We start from the raw sequence: 19,291 nt of genomic DNA, 5'->3' as shown, positions 1-19,291 counted from the left end.
CTGTTACATATTTTAATATACAATAAATAACATTTAAATATCATGAAGTGTTAACTAAGAAATATACTTTTGTTGGTAAACAAAAGGTGTGGACTAACAGTGAAATGGTTACAGGCCCTTCCCAACAATGCAGAGAGAAAGAAAATAGAGAAATAATGGAAAAGTGAAGAGCCAGTGCAGTAGGATTCAATCTTAGTCCTGTAATGATGCTTTGCTTGTTTGTTGCTTCATCGGCAGGGCGTAGCGGGAGTTCTTGTTAGTGTCCCACTCCTTGAAAGCGGCAGCTTAGTACTGACGTTGCCAGTAATCCACGGCTAATGGTGGGGACAACATCATCGATGCACTTGGCATACACATAGGCACTTGAGACAGTCAACTTGTGTTAAGACTCACTACACAACAAAAGTGTCAGTGCTCATCCTTAACATATATACTGAAAAACACAACAACAGATTAACCGGAATTACATTTACTCTCACAGGTGGTAAAAAATAGCTATCTGAAAGCCAAGCACCTACTAAGCCACACCTCCAGTCTTCTGATCTCACCGGTGGATCATAGCTCAATAACCCACCTGTGAGAGTAAATGTATTTCCGGTTAATCTGTTCTGTTGTGTTTTTCAGTATATGTTAAGGATGAACAAATGTGTTCTGTCCACTCTTTACCCAGCGTTGGGTTGTTTTTAACACACAATTTTTTTAGAGTGTAGAACCCTTTATCATTCCAGGTAGAACCCCTTCCAGAGAAGGTTCTACATGGAACCCAACAGGGTTCTACCTAGTACCAAAATGATACTACAAATGGTTCTCCTAAGGGGAAAGCCAGAGAACCCTTTTAGGTTTAGATAGAATAAAAGGTGCAAGAGTGTAGCAATTACCTTTGGTGAATGTGTACTGAACAAAAATATGAACTGAACATGTAAAGTGTTGGTCCCATGTTTCATGAGCTGAAATTAAAGGTCCCAGAAATGTTCTACACGCACAAATATTATTTCTTCCAGAGTTTGTGCAGAAATTAGTTTGCATCCCTGTTCGCATTTCTCCTTTGCCAAGATAATCTATCCACCTGACAGGTGTGGCATATCAAGAAGCTGATTAAACAGCATGATTATTACACAGGTGCACCTTGTACTGGGGACAATGTAAGGCCACTCTAAAATGTGCAGTTTTGTCACATAACACAATGCCACAGATGTCTCAACTTTTGAGGGAACATGCAATTGGCATGCTGACTGCAGGAATGTCAACCAGAGCTGTTGTCAAAGAATTGAATGTTCATTTCTCTACCATAAGCCGCCTCCAATGTTGTTTTAGAGTTTGGCACTGCGTCCAACCAGCCTCACAACTGCAGACCACGTGTAACCACACCAGCCCAGGACCTCCACATCCCGCTTCTTCACCTGCAGGATCATCTGAGACTAGCCACCCAGACAGCTGATGAAACTGAGGACTATTTCTGTCTGTAATAAAGCCCTTTTGTGGGGAAAAACTCATTCTGATTGGCTGGGCTCCCCAGCTCTAGAAAGAGTCTTGGTGGTTGCAAACTTCTTCAATTTAAGAATGATGGGGCCACTGTGTTCTTGGGGACCTTCAATGCTGCAGAAATGTTTTGGTACTCTTCCCCATATCTGTGCCTCGACACAATCCTGTCTCGGAGCTCTACGAACAATTCCTTTGACTTCATGGCTTTGTTTTTGCTCTAACATGCACAGTCAACTGCGGGACCTTATATAGACAGGTGTGTGTCTTTCCAAATGATGTAAAATCAATTGAATTTACCACAGGTGGACTTCAGTCAAGTTATAAACATCTCAAGGCTGATCAATAGGAACAGGATGCGCCTGAGCTAAACTTTGAGTCTCATAGAAAAGGGTCTGAATGCTTAAATAAGGTGTTTCAGTTGTACATTGTTAATACATTTGCAAACATTTTGAAAAACCTGTTTTCGCTTTTATTCAGCTTTGATGAAATATATTCTTCATACTATAAAATAACATAAAATAACGCCACGGAATTCTAAGCAAAAGCATGTCTTCTAAATGAACTAGTGTAGTCCACAGCCAAATGGCATAGCCAGATCAGGACCTGACGTAAGGACACCTCAGTGTATGTTACTCTGTTCTTCTGAAATAGACCACATTTTCTTCATATAATGCTTCTTTTGACCTGTCGAAAATAAAGAATGGAGTTACGTATGTAGGCTATATTACGTGGATTTATTAGACTTTTAAAAATGTAGATGTTCCAAAGGTCTGCATCAATGGCTTTTGTGGAAGCCAGTAGATGCATTATGTTTTTTGTTAATTAACGGTCAATTACTGTGAGACCGACAATCCCCGGCTGACGTAATTTCGTGTCCTCCAAAGCCCTAACCGTAACTCAGTAAAATAATTGTTGCATGTTGCATGTTGCATTGTGATATTTTTGTTTAGTGTACATCTGAGAAACAATGCAATGTTTCTAGTTATTTACTTTGAGATATTTGTTTTGTTTTTCCCCTGGAATTTGTTCGTCTTGAAACCCAAGAAAGTTACCGAAGGGGGAACAAGCTAACTGTATTCACTCGACTACTGTGATGATGCTTTCACTATGTAGTCTCACCTGTAACAACACAGATGTGTGGTCTGTAATATAAGTTGCAGAACATTCAATACAATAACTATTTCCCAACCCGACATTACTATTTTGTTGATGTCTCAAGAAACATTGCAAAGCAAGTGTAGCTATGGAGAACAAACAAGCACTGCTAAGCAATATTTCAGCTTCATTCTATTTTTTTTACAGCCTAGTTCTAAAATGGATTATATATTTTTTTCTCCCTCATCAATCTATAGACAATACCCCATAATGACAAAGCAAAAACAGTTTTTTAGAAGGGTCTGAATACTTATGTTAACGCCATATTTCTGGGTATTTTTTGTAATACAATTCGCAAATGCGTTACAAAAAAATACCCTGAAATATCACATTTACATAAGTATTCAGATCCTTTACTCAGTACTTTGTTGACGTGCCTTTGGCAGTGATTACAGCCTCAAGTATTTTGGGTATGGCTCTACAAGCTTGGCACACCTGTATTTGGGGAGTTTCTCCCAAACTTATCTGCCGATCCTCACAAGCTCTGTCAGGTTGGAAGGGGAGCGTAGCTGCAAAGCTATTTTCAGCTCTCTCCAGAGATGTTTGATCGGGTTCAAGTCTGGGCTCTGGCTGGGCCACTCAAGGACATTCAGAGACTTGTCCCGAAGCCACTGCAGTGTTGTCTTAGGGACATTGTCCTGTTGAAAGGTAAACCTTTGCCCCAGTCTGAGGACCTGAGAGCTCAGGAGCAGGTTTTCATCACGGATCTCTGTACTTTGCTCCATTCATCTTTCCCTCGATCCCGACTAGTTTCCCAGTCCCTGCAGTTGAAAAACATCCCCACAGCATGATGCTGCCACCACCATGCTTCACCGTAGGGATGGTGCCATGTTTCCTCCAGATGTGACTCTTGGCATTCAGGCAACAGAGTTCAATTGGTTTCATCAGACCAGAGAATAATGTTGCACATGGTCTGAGTCCTTTTGGTGCCTTTTGGCAAACTCCAACTGAGCTGTCATGTGCCTTTTACTGAGAAGTGGCTTCCATCTGGCCACTCTACCATAAAGGCGTGATCGGTTTCCGAATGCACTGTGTCTGTAGCTCTGAGAATTACTGCTCCTTGTTGAAGTTGCACAATTCTCTGGTAGGAGTTGGATACTCTGTGTCTTTATTGGAAGTGGCTTTTGGTTACTGTGATGAAGTAGAGTGCTAACACATTTAAAAAATAAAAAAAATTAGTTAAGAATCAGTTGGCCTGAATAAGGACATATTGAGGTTAACCCAAACTGATCTCCTGTCCCACCATGTCCAAAGCATCTGTATCCCAATTGTGCTAAAGTACACTGTCGACCCAAGGACAGATCATCTAAATAGGACAATCGAAAAATGACCTCTCTCCTAGAGGATACCAATATTTAAAATGTTTTTCAAAGTTCACACACATATGCTACATGCAGTGGTGTAAAGTACTTAAGTAAAAAAATACTTGAAAGTACTACTCAAGTCATTTTTTGGGGTATCTGTACTTTACTTTACTATTTATATTTTTGGCAACTTTTACTTCTACTTCACTACATTCCTAAAGAAAACATTGTACTTTTTACTCCATTCATTTTCCCTGACAACCCAAAGTACTGGATGCTTAGCAGGACAGGAAAAGGTTCCCAATCACATACTTATCAATAGAACATCCCTGGTCATCTCTACTGCTTCTGATCTGGTGGACTCACTAAACACATGCATCTTTTGTAAATAATGTCTGAGTGTTGGAGTGTGCCCCTGGCTATCCATACATTTTAAAAACAAGAAAATGGTGCTGTCTGCTTTGCTAAATATAAGGAATTTGAAATGATTTATTATTTTACATCTACTTTTGATGCTTAACTATATTTTATCAATCACAGTTACTTTTGATACTTAAGTATATTTAAAACTAAATACTTTTAGACTTTTACTCAAGTTCTATTTTGTGACTTTCACTTTTACTTGAGTAACTTTCTATTAAGGTATCCATATTTTTACTCAAGTATGACAATCAGTACTTTTTCACCACAAAAGTATGTGGACATTTCATGAGTGGATTCGGCTATTTCAGCCACACCCTTTGCTGACAGGTGTGTGCGAGCACACAGCCGTGCAACCTCCATTGACAAACATTGGCAGTAGAATGGCCTGTACTTAGGAGCTTAGTGACATTCAACGTTTCACAGTCATAGGATGCCACCTTTCCAAGGTGGATGCCACCTTTTCACAGTTCATCAATTTTCTGCCCTGCTAGAGCTGCCCCGGTCAACTGTAAGTGCTGTTATTGTGAAGTGGAATCGTTAAGGAGCAACAACGGCTCTGCCGTGAAGTGGCAGGCCACACAAGCTCACAGAACGGGAGCGCTGAAACGTGTACCATGTAAAAATCATCTGTCCTCGGTTGCAACACTCACTACCGAGTTCCAAACTGCCTCTGGAAGCAACATCAGCACAATTACTGTTCGTTGTGAGCTTCATGAAATGGATTTACAAGCAGCCGCACACAAGCCTAAGATCACCATGCGCAATGCCAAGCATCGGCTGGAGTGGTGTAAAGCTCACCACCAATGGACTCTGGAGCAGTGGAAGCTGGCAGTCTGATGGACAAATCTTGTTTTGGCGGATGGCATGAGAATGCTACCTGCCCCATTGTATAGTGCCAATTGTAAAGTTTGGTGGTGGAGCAATAATGGTCTGGGGCTGTTTTTCATGGTTCGGTCTAGCCCGTTAGTTCCAGTGAAGGGAAGTCTTATCGCTAAAGCATACAATTACATTCTAGATGATTCTGTGCTTCCAACTTTATGGCAATAGTTTGGGGAAGGCCCTTTGCTGTTTCAGCATGGCAATTCCCACTTGCACAAAGCAAGGTCTATACATAAATGGTTTGTCAAGATCCGCGTGGAAGAACTTGACTGGCTTGCACAGAGCCCTGAGCTCAACCTCACCAAACACCATTGGGATGAATTAGAACACCGACTGCGAGCTAGGCATAATCACCCAACACCATTACCCGACCTCACTAATGGTCTTGTGGCTGAATGAAAGCAAGTCCCCGCAGCAATGTTCCAACATCTAGTGGAAAGTCTTCCCAGAAGAGTAGCAGCAAAGGGGGGACCTACTCATGATTTTGGAATGAGATGTTCGACGAGCACGTGTTCACATACTGTTGGCCATGTAGTGTATCTACAGTGCCTTCAGAAGGTATTCATACCTTATTATTCCACATTATGTTGTGTTACAGCCTGCATTTAAAATGGAAAAAAATTCTCACCCATCTACACACAATACCCCATAATGACAAAGTGAAATCATATTTTTAGACATTTTTGTGAAATGTATTGGAAAAGAAACTCAGAAATATCTTAATTACATAAGTATTCCCACCCCTGAATCAATTACTTCGTAAGATGCACCTTTGGCGGCGATTACCCAAAAATACTCACAGTTGTAAGTCTCTAAGATCTTTCCACATCTGGATTGTACAATATTATTTTTATTCTTTTTTAAATTATTCGAACAACAAGCTGGTTGTTGATGGTTGCTAGACAGCCATTTTCAAGTTTTGGCATAAACTCTCGAGATGATTTCAGTAAAAACTGTAACTAGGCCACTCAGGCGCATTCAATGTCATCTTGGTAAGCAACTCCAATGTAGATTTGGCCTTGTGTTTTAGGCTATTGTCTTGCTGAAAGGTGAATTTGTCTCCCAGTGAAACAGACTGAACCAGGTTTCCCTCTAGGATTTTGTGTGTGCTTATGGATTTATTGTGATAATTTTTTCCTTAAAATCTCCCTAGTCCTTGCCTATGACAAGCATAGCCATAACATAAATACACAAAGCGTGGTACTCAGTGATGTGTCATGTTGGACTTGCCCCAAATATAACGTTTTGTATTCAGAACATTAATTTCTTTGCTACATTTTTGGCAGTATTACTTATGTGCCTTGTTATAAACAGGATGCAAGTTTTGGAATATTTTAATTTGGTACAGGCTTCTTTCTTGACACTGTCATTTAGGTTAGTAATGTGGAGTAACTACAATGTTGTTGATCCATCCTCAGATTTCACATATCACAACCATTAAACTCTAACTGTTTTAAAATCACCATTGCTCTCATGGTAAAATCCCTAAACAGTTTCCTTCCTCTTCGGCAACTGAGTTAAGAAAGACACCTGTATCTTTGTACTGACTGGGTGTATTGATACACCATCCAAAGTGCAATTAATAACTTCACCATGCTCAAAGGGATATTCAGCGTCTGATTATTTGTTTACTTTTAATTCTTCATATCTACCAATCGGTGCCCTTCTTTGCAAGGCATTGACAAATCTCCTTGTTCTTTGAATGTGTGCTCACTACTCGATTGAGGGACCTTACAGATAATTGTATGTGTGGGCTACAGAGATTGAGTAGTCCAATTAAATCAAATCAAATTTTATTGGACACACACATGGTTAGCAGATGTTATTGCGAGTGTAGCGAAATCATGTTAACCACTGTTATTGAACACGGAATGAGTCCACGCAAATTATTATATGACTTGTTCAGCACATTTTTACTCCTGAACTTATTTTAGGCTTGCCATAACAAAGGAGTTTAATACTTACTGATTTAAGATATTTCAGCATAACATTTTTTATTACTTTCTCAAATGTTCTAAAAAAACTAAATTCCACTTTGACATTATGAGTCATTGGGTGTAAATCACTGACACAAAATCTCAATTTAATCCATTTTAAATGCAGGTGATTACACTACAAAACATTGAAAAGGTAAAGGTATGTGAATAATTTTTCAAAGCACTGTCTTTTCATTTCTTATTACACTGAAATAATATAATGGGAATGAAATAGAGTGTGTTAGCTCAAATACAAAAATACGCTCAATATACTTCCTTTTGGATCATCTCCTCACAGGTGTGATTACTACCTCTGAGGGTTTAGAGCTTGAGGTAGTCACCTCATACAAGTACTTGGGAGTATGGCTAGACGGTACACTGTCCTTCTCTCAGCACATATCAAAGCTGCAGGCTAAAACTAAGTCTAGACTTGGTTTCCTCTATCGTAATTGCTCCTCTTTCACCTCAGCTGCCAAACTAACCCTGATTCAGATGACCATCCTACCCCTGCTAGATTACGGAGACATAATTTATAGATGGGCAGGTAAGGGTGCTCTCAAGCGGCTAGATGTTCTTTACCATTCGGCCATCAGATTTGCCACCAATGCTTCTTATAGGACACATCACTGCACTCTATACGCCTCTGTAAACTGGTCATCTCTGTATACCCATCGCAAGACCCACTGGTTGATGCTTATTTATAAAACCCTCCTAGGCCTCACTCCCCCCTTTCTGAGAGATCTACTGCAGCCCTCATCCTCTACATACAACACCCGTTCTGCCAGTCACATTCTGTTGAAGGTCCCCAAAGCACACACATCCCAGGGTCGCTCCTCTTTTCAGTTCGCTGCAGCTAGCGACTGGAACGAGCTGCAACAAACACTCAAAATAGACAGTTTTATCTCAATCTCTTCATTCAAAGACTCAATAATGGACACTCTTACTGACAGTTGTGGCTGCTTCGCGTGATGTATTGTTGTCTCTACCTTCTTGCCCTTTGTTGTTGTCTGTGCCCAGTAATTTTGCACCCATGTTTTGTGCTGCTACCATGTTGTGTTGCTACCATGTTGTTGTCATGTTGTGTTGCTACCATGCTGTGTTGTCATGTGACGGTACACTGCCTTGCTATGTTGATGTCTTTAGGTCTCTCTTTATGTACTAGCGTTGTTTTGTCCTATATTATTATTATTATTATTATTATTATTATTATTATTATATATATTTTTTAATACCCTGTCCCTGCAGGAGGCATTTTGCCTTTTGGTAGGCCTAGTTAAATACATGTTAAATAAAATAAACAATGAACATGTTATTTTGAATAGCAGACATTCCTTCTGTTTTACATGGAGAGGTAGCTGAACAGAGGTCTAGAAGACTGAATATGAGGTTAAAACAAGCACCTCAAATGAAATTAAACTTTTTTTTTTTTGTCACGAGCCGAATACAACCTTACCATGAAAAGCTTACTTACAAGCCCTTAACCAAGAAATAAGAAATACAACTAAAGTAAAAAATGTAATAAAAAGGAACACAATAAAATAACAATAATGAGGCTATATACAGGGGGTGCCGGTAACAAGTCAATGTGCGGGGGTACAGGTTAGTCGAGGTCATTTGTACATGTAGGTAGGGGTAAAGTGACAGAGAAAATAAACAGTGAGTATCAGCAGTGTTAAATCAAAGGGGGATGTCAATGTAAATAGTCCGGGTGGCCATTTGATTAATTGTTCAGCAGTCTTATGGCTTGGTGGTAGAAGCTGTTAAGGAGCCTTTTGGATCTAGAGTTGGCGCTCAATGTACCGCTTGCCGTGACAATTTTTTGGGCCTTCCTCTGACACCACCTAGTATATAGGTCCTGGGTGGCAGGAAGCTTGGCCCCAGTGATGTACTGGGCCGTATGCACTACCCTCTGTAGCGCCTTACGGTTCGGACGGAGCTGCCAATTGAGAATGAAACAAAGCAGATCTGTCCGGTGTTCTGTCAGTCTTAGTGAGAGCAAGAATGTTTCACATTAAATTACTAACAGAAGGAAGGCTGCGAAGGAAGGCTGTAATTATATGTCCTGGCTGAATACAGGATCAAGGAATACACCGAGCTAAATGTGGCAACGTATAAGTAGAAACTTTACTAGACCAATGTCACTGTAGCATTTTCATTTTATTTGTATGGGGGCAAACACCTTGGCCAGGAAGAGCATGAGGAGGAGCAGATGGGTTGGTGCACCCACAGTGCTGGTGTCTCCGTTCTCACCAGGACCCTGGCAAAAGACAAGGAGAAAACGTCTGTCAGGTTTGGCCAAGGTACTTTATGCAGATGACTTGATATGTGTCCTACTAATCTGAAGGATGACTTCAAATTAGTAATGTATGTTTTTCTTTTTTTTTTGGGGGGGGGGGGGGTGGGTGCAAATGATTTAGGGCATTGCCTGTATATGCTATTTAAATAAGTTCACTTATCTCAGTGCAAATACCTGAATAAAATATCAAGGAAACCAGTTTCCCAGAATATATATGTTGTCCTGCGCCTTTCAAATATAAAGGTATTGCTCAGAATCAAAAGACTGGCAACAAAGTGCACCCAATTCCTTAAGCATGTCTTATCTTTAAAAGTCATGGTGATAATCTGAAGTCAAGTGAAAAAATGTGGGTCCTCTTAAGACGATTTTGAATTGGTGTAGGCTAAGAGGCTTAATGCAATCAGTGTTAATCCTTTAATCAGAAAGAACCTTTTCTCTAACATAAAGTGGTGTTCACTTCCTCAAATGGGTGTTTCTAATGACTCTTTAATTGGTAATGAGTGTTTTAGTAGACTACTAGTAGAAATAGCGAGTGATCGGCTCGATGCGTCAGAAGTTCTTCTAGTAGGGATAGCAGCTAATAATAGCAGTACTAAAGTAAAGCAGCATAAGACATTATGTTCGGGCTGTTCAATGTTTCCATTGATCACATTGTTAACAAAGCATGTGACAAATCTACTGAGACTGGTTGTGGAGTGGAGACATATTCTCCTGCTCTTGAATAAGTTGTAATGGATGTTCTGTTGTTCCTGCATCTCCACCCACAGTCTCAGCTACAACCTTCCTTTGTCCTCTCTGCAGCTGCTGCTGCCAGTAAACAGGTAGGATGGACCCCCTGTGAATGACTCCGACTCCTCTCCTCCCAGCCAGCGGATCAGCATGCATTTGTCAGTACAACCCTGATAAGAGGTGAAATCAAATATTTCAGATTTGTCAATTGGCTCTACAGTACATTGCACCAATCTCTTCAGAGCAATGTTGTTTTCCTATGATGCTTTTCTATCCCAGACCTGGTCTATTTCTTCTTAGAGAGGATGGATTTGCATGTGTGGTGGAGGAAGGCCTGTTTCACTCTGTAGTGCAGATGGAAAGTGGAAGTGGAAGTAAACAGCAGTGTGGTTGGTTGGATTGGTTGGATTCCCTATAAAATGCATCCAGACATCCTGCTCTGTCTCTCTGGCCTGGTCAGAGAGTGTGACGAGCTCTTTGGTGGCCAGAGTGGAATAGCAAAGCCTTTACACAGCTGTGGAGGCAGATATGGCCCACGTAGTTTAACCACATTTCTCAGTGCTGAGTAAATCCCCTGGCTTTGACTAACAAGGAGTAGACTGCTTTATTATGACAACAGAAGCCAGATGTCCTATTTTGGCAATTGTTCCAACGAAGAGCAGGGTGACGACTGGACATTATATTCAGCAGCACATCTTTAACACACCCACTTGGAGATCTTGTTGAATAATGCACAAAGGCCTAGAGTGATCTTTTACTTAAACCAAGCTTCAAAAATGTATTACTCGCAACACTGTCTGCATTGAGAGACTGAGCAGAGACTAGGGTTGCAAAGGTAGGTTATATTACTGGAAACTAAGTTTACCAGTAAACTACCAGAATTGTGTTATCTTTCAAGGATTTTATGTAATCTGGCTCCTTTGGGTACTTTAGATTATCACAGGTGTCTGTAATAGTCTCTGGACCTCTGTGACACTTTCTAAGATTATTCAAAAATAATAGAATGACAAAGCTGTAAACTAAATATACACCATCAACTCAGTGAATACCATTGGTGTTTAAACCACCTAAAGTCGATGTCCGCGTCCCAGTGGGAATCTAATTAGCATAATAAAAAAATCCCCCCCCCCCCCCCCAAAATCTGTCAGTTAAATCTAGAGATATCTGGGGGTTATTTTTTATATTGGATGCCGCAGCCGCCTATGTCGCACTTCCGAATCTGCTGTGAAAGGTGACAGAGCTAAAGCGGTGTTTGTCAGACAATGAGACAAACCCTGAAAATCGGTCTTCTCACAAAATCATCTGTAGCGTTCCGAACGGCTTCCAAAATATTATGTTCCATGTAGTGAATCTGTTATTCTATGCGTTTGTATGGGCTAATAGCAGTAAGATCCCTTTTTTATTACATTTTTTACATCAAATCATTTTTGAGGATTTTTTGGGGGATACTTCAACGGGTCTTAAAATTAAAAATCAAATAGCTAAATGATCCTTGTTATGACCTTCTTAAAACAATTCCAAATAGTTTAGCAGAACACTCACTTCCCCAGCTTAGACAGGGCTTAGACTGTTTAGTGCCAAAAATAAGTGGATAAATACATGTAAAAGAAAAAATAACAAATGTTTCCTGATCTTTCTTATATCGCTCAGATATGAGAGATATTTCAGAAGAAACTTACTTTTGATCATGTTTGGGGACTATATGCTGTTCCATCTAGTGAATATGGTAATCAATGCATTTGTAAGGGCTAATAGCAGTAAGATCAAAATGTCATGCCCTGACCTTAGAGCTTTTTATGTCTTCTATTTTGGTTTGGTCAGGGTGGTCAGCAGTACTTTTAAGACTTGAAATTCAGTCAATCCGGAAAATTTCAAGAACTTTGAAAGTTTCTTCAAGTGCAGTCGCAAAGACCATCAAGCGCATGATGAAACTGTCTCTCATGAGGACTGCCTGTAAGGGGGTGCGTGCTGGTTGCAAGGAAGTCAGGCGCAGGAGATTGAACTTGGTATAAATGGAGCAGTTTAATTTGTGCTCAAAAACTCAGAAAACCAAAATATACAAAATAATACAAGGGTGTACAAAACCCGTCGCACACCAGAACATAACTTGTTCATAGCTTACAAACAAACAATCACCGACAAGACACGAGGGGGAACAGAGGGTTAAATACACAACATGTAATTGATGAGATTGGAACCAGGTGTAATACAAGACAAGACAAAACCAAAGGAAAATGAAAAGAGGATCAGCGATGGCTAGAAAATCGGTGACTTCGAACGCCGCCCGAACAAGGAGAGGGACCAACTTCAGCGGAAGTCGTGACACTGCCACAGGAAAGGAAGACCCAGAGTTTCCTCTGCTGCAGATGATTAGAGCTACCAGCCTCAGAATTTGCAGCCCAAATAAATGCTTCACAGAGTTCAAGTAACAGACACATTACAACATCAACTGTTCAGAGGAGACTGCATGAATCAGGCCTTCATGGTTGAATTGCTGCAAAGAAACCACTACTAAAGGACACCAATAAGACTTGCTTGAGCCAAGAAACACGAGAAATGGACATTAGAATGGTGGAAATCTGTCCATTGGTCTGATGAGTCCAAATTTGCGATTTTTGGTTCCAACCGCCGTGTCTTTGTGAGATGCAGAGAAGGTGAACAGATGATCTCTGCATGTGTGGTTCCCACTGTGACGCATGGAAGGGGAGGTGAGATGGTGTTGGGGTGATTTTCTCGTGAAACTGTCTGTGATTTATTTAGAATTCAAGGCACACTTAACCAGCATGGCTACCACAGCATTCTGCAGCAATATGCCATCCCATCTGGTTTGCCCTTAGTGGGACTATAATTTGTTTTTCAACAGAACAATGAACAAACACAACACCAGGCTGTGTAAGGGCTATTTGACCAAGAATGAGTGTGGTGGAGTGCTGCATCAGATGACCTGGCCCCCACAATCACCCGACCTCAACCAGATTGAGACGGTTTGGGATGAGTTTGACCGCAGAGTGAAGGAAAAGCAGCCAACAATTGCCAGCATATGTGGGAACTCCTTCAAAACTGTTGGAAAAGCATTCCAGGTGAAGCTAGTTGAGAGAATGCCAAGAGTGTGCAAAGCTGTCAGCAAGGTAAAGGGTGACTACTTTGAAGATTCTAAAATTACTACATGATTCCATATGCGTTATTTCATAGTTTTGATGTCCTCACTATTATTCTACAGTTTTGAAAATAGTACAAATAAAGAAAAACCCTTGAATGAATTGGTGTGTCTAAACTTTTGACTAGCACTGTATATTTTTTTGATACCTCAAGTGGTCTTAACATTCAAAATCAAATAGCTAAAGGATCCTTGGTATGAACTTCTTAAAACAATTCCATTTAGCCTAGTAGAACCCCCTCCCCCGGCTTAGACTCGGCCCAGGCTCTGATGGGTTAATATGAGTGTCAGCATAAAATATTTTTACAAACTTTTATGTATTTACTATGTCAATATGTATTTGTTAATGTTTTGGTGGCAGTTGTGGAAAAAAATGTCAATAGTTGGATTTCCAGCGTGAATTGAAAATAATGTTAAATAATGAAAATGGATGCTTTTTCATTAATTAGGCTATTTTCTCTTGCTCCATATGGTTTAACTACTAGGAAGCCAATGACATTATAGACACAGATATAATAAATTAATCCTATATATTAATATAATGTGTACATTGTACCGTCATTTTACAGTATAAATTACCAAAGTTGCAATTGATTGCCATATATTTGTTGTTCATGACCAAAATTACTGGTAGCTTTGGTAAATTATAGATAACTTTGCAATCCAACAGTAGCTGAGACACACGCTGTAAATAACCAAAACCTACAAAAAGGAAGATACACAACCATTTATGGATATTCAGCAAAATAACATAGGTATTGCAACCATGGTGAAGATAGAATGTTATAATTTAGAAAAAGTTGAAATACAGAAAATATTCCTAAATGTCCCTATTGTAATAACAAATTCAAAGACATGCAATGCAGGAAAACACGGTAATCGAGAACAGGACATTCCGTTTGGTCATGGTTCCCTCTTGTGGCCGTTCAACTAAATTATTTGAATCTAGGTCACAATAACATCAACAAACACTGTATTTTAAATTTACAACATCTATATGCTCAAATATTTAGTATAATCTCACAAAAATCATACTCCACCCTTAAGCAAACAGAGTTAAGTGGCGAAAGGACCATATAGGATTGGGCATGATAACTCACCCCACCCTTAAAAAGATAAGCCTGTAATCAGGAAGCGAGTTTGCCTGTGTTCCAGTCTGGGGAGAGGAGAGGTGAACTCCCTGTGGTTATGTCTGGGACCCTCTGGTCCACTTCCTGGTTTGTGAGAGGGGTCTCTCAGAGACCAGACAGCTCCGGCTCCGGCACTTCATTACAGTGTTGAAATGTGCCAGAATGAAATCTTTATGGAGTCTGCGGAGAAGCTGCAAAAAGAGACACCTTCCGCTCCAGTTCATTAGAGTGTGAACCACTCACATTGTTCCTGACTTCCCTTTACACAGAATGGGCACATAAGAAGTAAGAGCGAGAATAAATCATTGTAGTACTTGTAGTAGTTGGAGCATACTGACAGAACTCTGTGAAGTAGAAATTAAAAGGCATTTTAAAGACAGTAAGAGGTTATTGCCACATATAACCTTCTGCACCATTTTTAGTTTCTATGTATAGTTTTACAGAGGATGATAACAAGATGATAAAATTACTAATATCACATCATGGAAGTCGTAGGAAAATGAACATACAGTGAAACAATCAGGCGGAAGAAGGGTTCAATAATACAGTCTTAAAGCAGCTTGATTAGAATAAAAACATGTCAATACTGATGTTGCACAAGGTACTAAAGCACGACTATTAGCATTAGCAACGTAATGTTAAGTCAAGGTGAACATGAACAAGTCTTACTAGCATGACTAGCCATCTCAGAGACAATACTGTGGTTGTTACTAAGGCATAATGTTTGGTCAGGACAAACAAACACTATTTCCCAGCAAATATTCAAACAACAACGAAAAAAAACTCAGTGAAAGTCATGACCATATTTATATCTTAGTACAGTGCCTTCATTCCCCCTCAAAAGCTATAAAACAATTGTAGGGGAGAAGAAAAAAACAAGCTAGCTTGGTACATTTCATGACAGTGGCATTCGAGCCCAAACTGAGTGATGCTTTTCTCTTTTTCTATACTCCGTATTGTGGAATTACATTCATAATGTTCTGTATCTTCCAGTTTCATTTTTCCCTTTAAATAATCTAAATAGTTACATAGATGACAGTTACTGTTTTATTTGGATGCGTGAACGAATCAATGACTATTACAATCAGTTGCAGAAGGCCACAAACATTCAAATGAGTTATAACTTATAAGTTCAATACCACTGTCAAAAAACACAAACACTCCATTTTCATTTGTTTGGCAATAGCTCCACCAAGATACAAATAACACAAAGACACTTGCAGCATCAAACATAATTGGATGTCATGTTTCACTAAGAAAGTTGTATTTTATTTTGGTTATAAAATATCTGCATTATATCTCACATGGTGATATTACAATATAAATATAAACATTACATGTAGGCTATTAGTACCAATACGTTTAGGATACATTCAGATTCATTCTCACACCATTGTTCTGAGTTGAAATAAAAAATTAAACATAAAGGAAAGAAAATTAAGTATTCAGTTACTATGGGTAAACAATATTCAGATAGTCACATGTCAGTGATGCTAATTTGCGTCTCTGTTGGGGTACTGTCTTAGTGGCAAAGTGTTGGAGTCAGACTTCTGAAATATGAAAACTGTAAGACACACATCAAGAGCGAAATGACAACATTCACTCACAGACAATTGGCACAACTCAGTAAGTTTAACCTACAATTTAGAGAAGGACGAAGTAGTTAGAGCGAGTGCGTATAAACATCACATCTACTCTCTGGTAGAGTGTATTGTCTGCTGACAGGGCAGCTCCTATCTGCCACCTTTCCTTCTGCAACTCTGGGCTGCCTGACACCTTCCCTTCCAGAGGACCAGAGGAGGGGGCCGTAGGGGCCACAGTCTAGGGCCCAGGGCTGCTGTAGCCCTGGGGGGGGGGGGGGGGGGGGAGCAGTTATGGATTCTGTTTGGGTCACACACCCAGGTTAGTGCATGGAAAGTTAGAGGGAAGGTGTGGAGAAGTTCCTCTGAGCGTTCCAGAGTAGGAAGGGGGATGCCTTCCATCCACCCTGCCGCCAGACCTGCCTCTGAGGGAGGGACTGGCAGGCTGTCCCATTCCACCCATTAGCGCAATGTCCTCTGGGCTGCAGCCCCCTGGTTGGCCCGGTGGTCAGTGACGTAATAACAGGTCTGTATCCTCCAATCTCTGCCCTCTCTTCGTCAGAGGGCTACTGCTGCATCAAGTCACTGGGGGATGTGGCCTGCACTCAGGCATACCAATTGAGGTGTAAGTTCATCTGACACGCTGTTTGCTGTTGTTACCTTGGTGACCGTCGAGTCCCTCCAATGAGCCACAAGAGCTGCATTCTGAAACGTCGCCATGGGAAACTGGGGGAAACCATTTACACATAATCAAAGTCTTATCTCCACCTAGTGAACATGTAATTTATTCTAGGTGGCAGAGTTTCAAAGAACAAAGAATGAGACATGCTATTCAAAGACAATGAACGTACCAGTGATATGATGATCCATAAACCTTTTCCTTAGAGAGGAATGCCAGACACCCCAGAAATGTTAATCAGGTGTGTCTAATAGAAAAATCCGAAATATTCTTCATATTAAGCAGCAATATACAATACAGTGTATTAGTGCTATTTTCAGAGATGAAATGGCCAACAACTTGATCATTGGATCAGAGGGGTTGGGTTAAATGTCGGAAGACACATTTCAGCTGAATGCATTCAGTTGTACAACTGACTAGGTATATTCCCCTTTCCCTTTCCCTGTGGATGGTGAGTGGTACTGTAGCTGTCGCTGGGACAACCTTTGACGTGGCCCACCAGTTTCTACTGCTCGGGGACCTTGAAGAGCTTGTCAGAGAGGGGGCTGCTGTCTCCCTGGTCTTGGGAGAGCAAGAGCTCCGACAGCACTGGAGAGTTCATTTCATAGGGGGACACATCCGCACTGGAGGCCTTGTTGGAGTCACTGGAGCAGCGCCTCTCACTCAGAGAGAAGGGATCCTCAATCATCTGCAGGCCTGGACCACTATTGGAAAGAGGAGAGAGACATTATGAAGAAGAATCTGCGCCCTAGTTACAAAGTATGCCATAATGTACAGATAAGGGGGGAACATTTGTAGTTCCACATAAAGCAAGTATAATTGATTAGCAAATCATGTATTTAATCATTACTCACACATTTGTACATGTACAAGTATTTAATAATGATTTATAAGATCATTCATAACATGTTTGATATAGACCTTTATTAACCAAATATTTTTGCCCACGGTCTCATCTAGTGTGGGCTATTTATACTTTAAAAATACTTTATAAATCTTTGGAGTGACCAGTGAAATTTCTCCCAAAAAGGAGCACATGCCATTGGTAGACATTCCAGCAGTACCTGATGCTCCTTAAGGTCTCAACATGGCACCTAGAACATACAGTATCAATGGTTAAACAATAAGCACACAATACAGAGGATGTTTAAAACCATTTTATTCCAAAACAGTTACACTGTTGTAATAGTTTGATGTATAACTTAACATACACTCTATGCTTATCCTTATAGCAGTATAATCTCAGTTAACCCAAAACTAAAATCTTAATTTGGCATCATCTGGTCAGCTGCATGATTAGGTTCTGGGTCCATACGTGTTAGAAATTGGGAGCTCCGAATTGCAAAGTCTCCAGCTTTGCAAAAGGAACAATACACACAAATCCAAAAAATGAAAATTAAGAAATTAAGAAATATCAGAACAAGCAATGTCAGAATCTGGAATATAAATACACACTATCGTTCAAAAGTTTGGGGTCACTTAGAAATGTCTTTGTTTTTGAAAGAAAAGCACATTTTTCATACGTTAAAATAACATCAAATTATAGTGTACACATTGTTAATGTTGTAAATGACTTTTGTAGCTGGAAACGGCTGATTTTTTAAAGGAATATCTACATAGGCGTGCCCATAGGCGTGCCTTAACGTATGAAAAATGTGCTTTTCTTTCAAAAAACAAGATATCTACATAGGCGTACAGAGGCCCATTATCAGCAATCATCACTCCTGTGTTCCAATGGCACATTGTGTTAGCTAATCCAAGTTTAGCATTTTGAAAGGCTAATTGATCATTAGAAAACCCAGCATCCCGGAGTTGCCTTTTCACTGTTGACGTTGAGTACCCGCAAAACACAAGTCTCAACGTCAACAGTGAAAAGGCAACTCCGGGATGCTGGGTTTTCTAATGATCAATTAGCCTTTCAAAATGCTAAACTTGGATTAGCTAACACAATGTGCCATTGGAACACAGGAGTGATGGTTGATGATAATGGGGGACACATCCTCCAGTGCGGATGTGTCCACAACTAGACTGCGAGGGTGAGGGTGTGATTGTCCCTCAACCTTGTCTTCAGCCTCAGCAGCATGATGTCCAGTTTCTCCAGCCACTGTTTGCCATTGACACCATGGGGACAGCCTCTATAGACTGCCTGGTGCACAGGTGACATGTCTACAGTGTCTGAGAATTGACAGTCCACCAGTGTCCTACAGACAGAGAGAGAGAGAGAGATTATTATAAAACAAATCAAATTAAATTTGATTTGTCACATGCCTCATAAACAACAGCTGTAGACTAACTGCTAAATGCTTACTTACGTATGGGTCCTTTTCCAACAATGCAGAGTTAAAGATAAAGGTCCTGAGCTTGGTGATGAGCTTGGAGGGGACTATGGTGTTGAATGTTGAGCTGTAGTCAATGAACAGCATTCTTACATAGGTATTCCTTTTGTCCAGGTAGGGGATGGCAGTGTGGAGTGCAATAGAGATTGTGTCATCTTTGGATCT

At 40.3% G+C, this 19,291-nt stretch overlaps 1 protein-coding gene and 1 pseudogene across 2 annotated transcripts in view; both read right to left on the bottom strand.

Annotated features, from left to right (window-relative positions):
• Positions 1 to 15,766: 15,766 nt before the first annotated feature.
• The window catches only part of arhgap6 (Rho GTPase activating protein 6), a 58,550-nt gene continuing 55,025 nt past the window's right edge, over positions 15,767 to 19,291 (bottom strand). The window contains exons 11-12 of one of the 2 annotated variants that reach the window (XR_016490536.1): positions 16,963 to 17,494; positions 15,767 to 16,837 (exon numbers count right to left, since the gene is read on the bottom strand). Coding sequence is in view for 1 of the 2 variants with exons in the window: in XM_021578941.3 (XP_021434616.3) it covers positions 17,296 to 17,494 (199 nt within the window). In the remaining variant the exon portion in view is untranslated. Of the gene's footprint in view, positions 17,495 to 19,291 lie in introns of both variants that reach the window. The other variant, XM_021578941.3, reaches the window with a different exon arrangement.
• Positions 16,176 to 16,859, bottom strand: LOC149972807 (uncharacterized; annotated as a pseudogene).

Source organism: Oncorhynchus mykiss, chromosome 22 (genome assembly GCF_057628025.1).
Source record: "Oncorhynchus mykiss isolate SJ-2025 chromosome 22, ASM5762802v1, whole genome shotgun sequence".
Lineage (NCBI taxonomy): Eukaryota > Metazoa > Chordata > Actinopteri > Salmoniformes > Salmonidae > Oncorhynchus > Oncorhynchus mykiss.
The sequence above is the reverse complement of the archived record's forward strand: the minus strand, read 5'-3'. Positions and strand labels throughout refer to the sequence as shown.